We start from the raw sequence: 10,090 nt of genomic DNA, 5'->3' as shown, positions 1-10,090 counted from the left end.
TGCATTCCCAGGAGGTTAGGCATTCTAAGTCACAGGATAGGACAGGAGGTCAGCACAAGATACATGCCATAAAGACTTTGCTGATAAAACAGGTTGCAGTAAAGCAGCTAAAACCCACCAAAACCAAGATGGTGAGGAGACTGACCTCTGGTCGTCAGATGTGAGATTTGTTTCTGTGCTCAGAGCTTGTATATACTCTGTGCATTTATACATACCCTATCTGTTCAAAGTAGAAATTTAAGTTAGCTCAACTTAACCTATAGGACAATCCAGCTTTGTTCTGTATTTACCAATCTTCCTTTGATTTTTCACATAGTAGGTAGCTGAAAAACGAGACAATGGTCACAAGCATTTGGTTTACTTGGTAGTTTTATAGAAACTTGTAAATTCATAAGTTGGCATTCAAATATTAATCATTCTTTGAGTTTGAAGAGAATATGCCAAGTTTGCCAAGTATCCTATGAACCTAGATGGGTCCAGCACCAAAGTCTTAGATTATAAAAGACAACAGGCATTGGAACTAGGCAAGCAATAGAGGAATAACCACTGAGGCTCAGATGAAACAGTCTTCAGCAGTGTCATTTCAAACCCAAATATAGGAGGGAGGCCTCACAAAAAACTCTTTTCCAGATGGCTGGGAAATCTTTGCCCTGGGGTACAACAGGCTGATTTCAGCAGCTTGTGGTGATAAAAGAGATACAATTCAAGCAAATATTCTACTAAGGGAGGTTGAGAAGGGGGCGGGAGGAGGAGAGGGAGTGTCTGCCAGACTTGGTAAGGAGGGTTGACTTCCTCCCAACCAAGGTCTTTAGATAGTTAAGGGGTTAAGAATTTTTTTTAAAAAGTCTAAGCTAAAGAATCAATGGGATAGCAGGGGCAGGATGAGAGAGTTAATAAATTAAAAGCAAGAATGTTTCAATCTATTTGCATTACAAATAGAACGGAATGCAGCTAAATATTCCTCAAAAAGGTGGGAATTTGACCTGGCCTTGGATGGAGTACTTGAAGCACAAAAACTCCCTCTGGTTCTCTTTTGGGAACCAGGATAAAAGCCTCTCCCACAAGTCTGTAGCTAGGCCAACTAAGGAGAGGAAAGCAGCATTTCAAGATAACGCAATGTGAAATATTACCAAGCTTATGGCAGGGATTCTTTCATTTCTCCTTCTGCCTAGTGACTACAACCATACTTGGGGCCTTGCTTTCTGAATGACAGGTACAGAAGACAACTACATTTTTCCCTTTGAAACATGGGTAGTCTTTGAGTGAAGAGCAGTATGATCCATAGACATTGCTTATGCTTTAAAAACCTGTTCTTTGCAAATCTGTGGATATTCACTAAGTCTATAATAGTTGAAGGTAGAAACCAATTTCAGAAACCCTAAACATTCTCAACATAAGCTCAAATACAGCTGAATATCTTACCTTGAGAACCAAGGCTGAAGCGATGAATCAAAAAGGAGAGACTCAGACAATTTTAGAACAAAACAGGTATATTTCTATTAGACTACCTGATACAGAAGATAGTGTGGTATGGATGGATAGTATGAATGACAAATAATACAAATATATTTTATTTGAAATAAACAAAAATGCATACACAGCTCAATGGGTCACCTGGAAACGAACTGTTGCTTGACTGTATTACTGAGCAGAAACAAAACAGAAGCACAAACACCTTTCTTTTTTGACATGTATCTGGAGATAGGTAGGAAGACACTACTTGGTTTTTTAAAAAACTGACCTTCCCTTAAGGCCTGGTCATAGAAGTGTAAACAATGTAAATGAATCCACCATTACCAGTTGTCATATCATATCTATGTCACCTGTGTATTCTGAGATTACACACATACCTGCCAATATACCTGGGAAAGGTTATTTTATCACAGTTACACTTGAGTTCTTGGCAGGCAGGACTGAGGAAGAGTAATTTGAAATAAGTTTTACATCCTATTTAGAAGAAATCACTAGTATTTCCTTAAATAACAGGTTACAATAGAAAGATACTGCCTGGAAGTTATCCTTTTCACTTTGGTTCATTTTTAGTTTTTGTTTATGATTTACATAGCTGTTTAATTCATTTGCTTATAGTACAATCCTGCCATAAAGTATTAAAGCACAAGATACCTATTATTCCTTCAACATCTGCATTTTTCAAGTTTTATACTCTACATCCACAGTACGTCAGCAGTTCTTGAATGTTTAAAAAAATAAATGGGTAAAATGCTTCTAAAAATGCAGATGTCTATAACTACAATGGTACTAAGATGGGAGGGAGACAATGAGAGAAGGGATAAAAGCAACATGTTCATGTGCAGGGAATGTGGTTCAAGTCTTTGGATTTAAAAACAAGTTCCCCAGAGAAGCTGGCACTTCCTTTGCCCTCCAAAAAGGACCTGAAAAGTCCCAATCCAAACTTTGGAAAATTACAGTTATGAGATGCAGTAAATGATGATCAAAGCAGTCAGAGGGAGAAGGATGAATGTGTCTTCCATTTAGCTAGAGATTGTAGCATAGCCTCTTTAGGTGTTGGTGGATCAGTAAAAACCACTGAAGTACCAGAAGTGCTTGGAAGGATAGGGGTAGAAAGTAATGACCATAATACCTTGTCTAAATCAGTAGCAGGCTTCATGGCTAGGAAACTTTAGTAAAATGTTATTAGGATAGATCGCTCTCTCACCAACATTAAATGTGGCAGAATTAACCAAAAAAAAAAAAGAGGAAAAAAAAAAGATTTACACGTAGATATAGCAATAACAGAAAATTACAAGGCAGAAAACACAAAAGAATCAAGATAACGCTACAGGTTCAACAGTATTTCATGAGGCTAGAAAACCGGTTAACTTTGAAAGCCCTAGCAAAATATCACTCTTGTTTATAAATCACTTATTTATCATAGGACCACACGTTGAATCCTTGTCTTTCCACATACTGAAGAATCCTACATTCAGCCTTTAAGCATTCTGCATTTCTTTGCCAATCTTGTAGCTGAGTATCTTGTTCCAGTCGATTTTGGTGCGGGTAACTGGAAGCTGCCGGCGCAAGGCCTTGAATGTGGTATCTGACATTGTTTGATAGTTTTCACTAATTGCTGTCTGCAATAGATAATTGAAGATGAGTTGCTTGAACAGAAATGGAGCTGGTTGTGAACAGAAAAGTAACGCTATAGTCAAAGGATATGCTTGAGTCCCCTATGAAGGACAGACAGGATATATTATTTTCAGTGAGCTCCTCTCCAATCTCTGAATTTGGTCAAGTTCACCTATATTATTTCTTAAGTGAGAGCTACAGTCCCAAGCAATCCTCAAGCCCTGACTGTAAGCAGAATGCCAACTTGGAAGGTCTGCAAAGTCTCCACATTTAGCAAAACTGAAGAGCATATATATTTATATGAAAGGACACAGGCCTAACAAAATATGTTAACAGCAAAATAATAAGATAGTAGAACTAGGAAAATTAGCTCCAAATCTTCTTACCTGATACTCATTTTCTGCATTCTCTATGATTTTAATAAACTCCTTGGCAGTTTGGGCTTCATTCTAATGGAAGAAGGAAGAGGGGGAAAATCAGATTTTTTTTAATGTGTAAGCAGTAAGATCCTGAAAAGTAAGTCCATCTTAACTAACATTTGTATAACAATTTCTAGTTTACCAAGCATTCCCATGCCCACTACCCTCCTTTGATTCTCACAACTCTACGGAGACTATGTTATAATCGTAACCCCCATTTTGCAGATGAGAAAACAGAATCCTCTTAAGCAACTTGACCAGAATTATACAGCTTTTGAATGATAAAGATGGGATCTGAAATTAGGTCTTCACCAAAAAAACCCATGCTCTTTCCACTCTACCACAGTATGCCCAAAAGACATCATCAAGTCTTGAAACCTTGACGCCTTGAAAATATTTCTGGTTTAAAATGGTATGAACAATGCCCTTGGACACATCAGTCATATACATAAGCTCACATATGCCTTTATTTGCCACTTATGATGTTAAACTAGCCAATCACACTTTGTACTACGTGGTTCAAGTATAAAATGAAATGAATCTCCCTCTTCCTGTTACCATTAAGTACAACAGAATTAAAGGGAAGAGGGTAGGATTTAATGTCTAGAGCAGCAGTCCTGAGACAGACTATGAGGTCAAAACTATTTTCTACTTTCATAATAATACTAACACAAAGTTATTTGCCTGTTTCACTTTCACTCTGTAATGTGTGTATGATGTAATTTCCTAGAAACTACATGATGTGTGATGACTTTATCACTGTGAGGGATAATGAAAGGTATGAAGCAGAGGCCGGGTGCAGTGGCTCATGTCTGTAATCCCAGCACTTTGGGAGGCCGAGGCAGGTGAGGTCAGTAGTTCAAGACAAGCCTGGTCAACATGGTGAAACCCTGTCTCTACTAAAAATACAAAAATTAGCTGGGCGTGGTGGCAGATGCCTGTAATCCCAGCTACTCAGGAGCCTGAGGCAGGAGAATCACTTGAACCTGGGAGGTGGTGGCTGCAGTGAGCCAAGATAGCGCTCCAGCTTGGGCAACAAGAGTGAAACTTCATCTCAAAAAACAAACAAATAAAAAACAACTAATATCACAATAAAATCAGCCATCTTTTAATAAACCAGACATTACACAATTTGTGAAGACAAAGACTAATGCCATTCTTCCCACTATTTTTTTTTCTTTTGATTTGGAAAATATATTCACAAAGATGTTACTTATTAACAAGTAATGGGTTTATTATCATTAGTTTTAATTAAGTAATATTTTTAACACTTCTTAGTTTTCTTTCTTTCTGAGACAGGGTTTCACTCTGTCACCCAGGCTGGAGTGTAGTGGCACGATCTTGGCTTACTGCACCCTCAACCTTCCTGGGCTCAGGTGATCCTCCCACCACAGCCTCCCAAGTAGCTGGGACTACAGGCACTCAGCTGAGTTTTACATTTTTTTGTAGAGACGGGGTTTCACCGTATTGCTCAGGCTGGTCTTGAACTCCTGGGCTCAAGCTTTCACCTGCCTCGGCCTCCCAAAGGGCTGGGATTATAGGTGTGAGCCACCACTCCCGGCCAACACTTCTCAGCTTTAATTTTTAGTGAGGTAAACATTGATAGATATAACACATAAACAAAAACTCTTTGGGGGTACTCAGTAACTTCTAAGAACTTAAAGAAGTAATGAGACTATCAAAGAAATACAAGAACAAATCATGTCTCTTCTTTCAAGGTATAGAACACAATAGTGGCCAGGCACGGTGGCTCACACCTATAATCCCAGTACTTTGGGAGGCTGAGGCAGGAGGATCACTTCAGTCTAGGAGTTTGAGACCAGCCTGGGCAACATAGAGACCTCATCTCTACCAAAAATAAAGAAATTAGCTGGGCATGGTGGCATGCACCTGTGGTCCCAGCTACTTGGGAGGCTGAGGTGGGAGGATCGCTTGAGCCTGGGAGCTTGAGGCTGCAGTGAGCTGTGATCATGTCCTTCCTTGCACTCCAGCCTGGGCAACAGAGTGAGTTCCCGTCTCAAGTAAAATGACAACACCAAACCACAAAACATTCTAATTGAATACTCCTAAAAATGTTTTTCTCTAATGATATAAATGCAGCCCTATAGGATGCAGTTTGGTAAACTTTCCTTGCTCTTGGTATTTATTGATTGAAGGTATTGCTGTCCTTGAGTGACTATTACAATTGAGAGACAGCGACTAAGAAGGACATTTGTCTAAAGCCATAATCAATATTTTGAGTCAAAAACTGTGAACTAATATATGCTGGTTGGTGGTAAGAGGCACTAACAGACGTGGCCAAAATCAAAACATTAAAAGCAAACTGAATTTCTACTGGCAGAATCAGCACTCAGGATCAAAACTAATTTTTTAAAGAAAGATGAGACATGAGTAAGACAGACACTAAATATTCCATACTCACTGAAACAGTTAGTGAATCCTGTACATCTTTATGACTAACCAACTGAACATTGCCATCTTCATAATAGTGAACCTGTGTGAGACAATGTATGAATCTTTTTAGGGGAAGTTCATAGAGAAACCTGCTACTTAGGACACAAATCCATGCTTTAAGCTATCTTTAAGTTGATGAGCCTTTTTACCAATTCTGAACAAATAATTAATATAAGCAATGGTAATTCACAATGGTGGTTAATTAATTCACAGAACACTTAAGTTTAAGAATGCTTTTTCCTTAGCAGGGAAAACTGATTATTAAGTTCAACAAACATTTATTACATGCTTTTCACATTCTAAGCACTGTGCTAGGCATTGTGAATACAAAGGTAAATAAGATCCCACTCTTAACAATATTAAAATAATTAAAGTCATTAAACATTAGTTTTTCTCTGTGAAAACCAAGGAGTTTCAATGGATCCTAATACCTAATATTTGGCACATTTCTCCATATACATTATCATCAATATTGGTAAGCAGAACTGACCAGGTACAGGAAAAGTCTCATTGAGGGTTAAAGACAGGACAGAAAAACAAATATTTTATTGGTAAATCAGATATTTTTAAAAAGATAGAAGTAGTTCTGAATATGTAAGGTAAAGTGAAGTGCCAGGCTGGAGTGCACTAACCATACTGAAATGGCTATCATGAATAAGAAATGTGACAGTTAGAAAAGTAGTAAAAATTTCAGCTGCATAAAGACTTCAGCTGCGTAAAGACTTCACTATTACTTATATTCCCTCATTCAATCTTTTTTTTCTTTTTGAGTGTTGTTCTTGTCACCCAGGCTGGAGTGCAATGGCACGATCTCGGCTCACTGCAACCTCCGTCTCCCAGGTTTAAGTGATTCTCCTGCCTGAGACTCCCGAGTAGCTGGGATTACAGGCACCCGCATCCAAGCCTGGCTAACTTTTGTAATTTTAGTAGAGACTGGGTTTCACCATGTTGGCCAGGTTGGTCTTGAACTCCTGACCTCGTGATCCACCCACCTCGGCCTTCCAAAAGTGCTGGGATTACAGTCATGAGCCACTGCGCTAGGCCACCTCATTTAATCTTTACAGAAACTCTTATGAGATGAGGACTACAACTAACCCTATTTTATAGCTGAGGAAACTGAAACTTGCCTTGAAGCGGTTATTAAACAATAACTTATTCATGTTCACACACCTAATAAGAGGAGAAGCTAGGATTTGAATTAGGTCCAATTCCAGAGCTATACAACATATGTAGTACTTCCCAATGCTATGTTTTGTCAAAAAGTTAGAAATTCCTTGATCTGGGGAGAAATAGTGTCTCAGCAGGGGCTTACTCTTTGTGGATATCATTAGAAGGACATAACTAACAGCCAAGCTTCATCTAGGCAGAAACCTGTTTGCAACAAAAAGACTTCCCTGGACAACATAAACCCCCTACATATCCTTGTTTAAAGGACAAAAACAAGTATCTTCTTTTTTTTTTTTTTGAGACAGCGTCGTGCTCTGTCACCCAGGCTGGAGCACAGTGGCCTATCTCGGCTCACTGCAACCTCTGCCTCCTGGGTTAAAGCAATTCTCCTGCCTCAGCCTCCCGCATAGCTGGGTCTACAGGCGCATGCCACCATGGCCAGCTAATTTTTGTAGTTTTAATAGAGATGGGGTTTCACCGTGTTGGCCAGGATGGTCTCGATCTCTTGACCTCATGATCCCCATGCCTTTGCTTCCCAAAGTGCTGGGATTACAGGCGTGAGCCACCGTGCCTGGCAAATATCTCCTTTAATGAGGACAAACAGCTGGTTCTATCCAGATGGGCAAGAGAAGCTAGACTTTCCATACCCTCTCTAAACCCTGAAATTTTACCTTTTGGCTTTCTAAGAGGTTAAAGAAGAAAAGACAATATAAGAATCCACTGAGAACAGGCATGGTGGCTCACATATTTAATCCCAGCACTTTGGGAGGCAAGGAGGGCAGATCACTTGAGGTCAGGAGTTCGAGACCAGCCTGACCAACATGGTGAAATCCCTTCTCTACTAAAAATACAAAAAAAAATTAGGCGGGCATGGTGGCGGGTGCCTGTAATCCCAGCTACTTGGGAGGCTGAGGCAGGAGAATCACTTGAACCCAGGAGGCAGAGGCTGCAGTGAGCTGAGACTGCGCCACTGCACTCCAGCCTGGGCAACAGAGCTAGACTGGAATCCACTGGAGACAAGATGAAAATCCACTGGAAAAGAAGGGTGATAATAAGAACCACTAATACTTACATGTAAAATCAGAATAGCAAAGATGTGGGCAAAAAGACTGGGCTCAATGATGATGACATATAAAGGTTAAAATCCCAATAGATAAGAATATTAAAATACAAGTAGGTCACAATCAAGTATCAGTTTTGTTTTTTTTCATTAAAAAACTAGAGGTTCAGGGACTGAAAAGAACATTCAGAAGGGGAATGAGCCAGGTGCAGTGGCTCACAAATGTAATCCCAGCACTTTGGGAGGCCAAGGTGGGCAGATCACGAGGTCAGGAGATCAAGATCATCCTGGCTAACACAGTGAAACCCGGACTCTACTAAAAATACAAAAAATTAGCCCGGCGTGGTGGCATGCGCCTGTACTCTCCACTACTTGGGTGACTGAGGCAGGAGAATTGCTTGAACCCAGGGGGTGGAGGTTGCAATGAGCCAAGATCGTGCCACTGCACTCCAGCCTGGCGACAGAGCAAGACTCCATCTCAAACAAAACAAAACGAAAACAAAAAGGGGGCAGGGTGGGGGATGAGTACAAACAGGATGGGAGATATTTAAAAAAAAAAAAACAGAGATCTGGCCATAGAAGAAACAAGAACTTCTATTTCTCAGAACTTGTCTAAAGAGAGGAGGTATGCAGAGCATATTCTTTTTGTTCAAGAATAAAGACTATACAATTAGTCTGAACTTCTGTTATATTTCTTAATTAGGACATGGAAAGGAATATAGGGTAAGGTCAATAAGCCTCACTGCTATGATCTCAATGAAAAATTCTAGGGCTGGGCGTGGTGGCTCACACCTGTAATCCCAGCACTTTGGGAAGCCAAGACAGGCAGATCACGAGGTAAGGAGTTCAAGACCAGCCTGGCTAACACAGTGAAACCCCGTCTCTACTAAAAATACAAAAAATTAGCCAGGTGTGGTGGCGGGCACCTGTGGTACCAGCTACTCAGGAGGCTGAGGCAGGAGAATGGCATGAACCCGGGAGGCGGAGCTTGCAGTGAGCCGAGATCCTACCACTGCACTCTTGCTTGGGCGACAGAGCGAGACTCCGTCTTTTAAAAAAAAAAAAAAAAGGAAAAAAGAAAAATTCTAAAAAATATTAATTTCATTACCTAATACACTAATGATATTATAATTTTTAGAAATTAACCCAGCCTGGGCAATATAGTGAGACCCCGACTCTACAAAAAATAAAAACAGTTGGCCAGGTACAGTGGCGTGTGCTTGTAGCACCAGGTACTTGGGAGGATGAGGTGGGAGGATCATTCAGTTGAGGAATTTGAGGTTGCAGTGAGCTAGGAAAGCACCACTGCACTCCAGCCTAGGTGATAGAGCGAGACACACCGTTTCAAGAAAGAAATTAAGCTCAAAACTTACGTGTTCTAAGACCTTTTCTAGGTCTCATCTGCTAACATGAAAATGGTTCAATTAACTAATACATATTTCAACATGACTGTCATCAACATAAATCCTCAGAAATTATTGCCTTCTCAGAACGATGCTTTTGCCTATAGACTAGCCTGAAAGGCTAAATATCTTCATGACTTTTCCAAGTAATTCTCACTCCAAAATTTAAAAGATATGTAAATGAAATAAGCCTTCCCCGAAAGTGTGATCAATTTGTGCTTAAAAAGGTTTAAATGTGGGTCTGTACACTGGGCTGTATTTTGAATCTTACCATAAATTATCACCCTTTGTGATGTGTGCTCTTATTTTATAGGTTTGCACTGGCAAAGTTAAAATACAAATGGCTATTTCCATCTAGAAACAAAGTAAAATTTATTTACACAAAATTTACAGTAAGCTTCTACAATGCTGATACCATGGTTCCAGGAAGTTAATGCTGATGCCACAGTTACAAGAGGTCTAGAGCGTTAGGCTACTAAGATATTTGGTTAACAGAAACA

General features: G+C 39.8%; 1 protein-coding gene across 1 annotated transcript in view; it reads right to left on the bottom strand.

Annotated features, from left to right (window-relative positions):
• Positions 1-1,472: 1,472 nt before the first annotated feature.
• The window catches only part of CAPZA1 (capping actin protein of muscle Z-line subunit alpha 1), a 49,398-nt gene continuing 40,780 nt past the window's right edge, over positions 1,473-10,090 (bottom strand). Inside the window, exons 8-10 of the mRNA XM_025374931.1 lie at positions 5,929-6,000; positions 3,474-3,536; positions 1,473-3,092 (exon numbers count right to left, since the gene is read on the bottom strand). Coding sequence (XP_025230716.1) covers positions 2,952-3,092; positions 3,474-3,536; positions 5,929-6,000 — 276 coding nt within the window. The 3' untranslated portion in view covers positions 1,473-2,951. The remainder of the gene's footprint in view (positions 3,093-3,473; positions 3,537-5,928; positions 6,001-10,090) is intronic.

The sequence above is a fragment of the Theropithecus gelada genome, chromosome 1 (assembly GCF_003255815.1).
Source record: "Theropithecus gelada isolate Dixy chromosome 1, Tgel_1.0, whole genome shotgun sequence".
Classification (NCBI taxonomy): Eukaryota; Metazoa; Chordata; class Mammalia; order Primates; family Cercopithecidae; genus Theropithecus; species Theropithecus gelada.
Note: the sequence above shows the minus strand (reverse complement) of the source record. Positions and strands in the feature narration are given on the sequence as shown.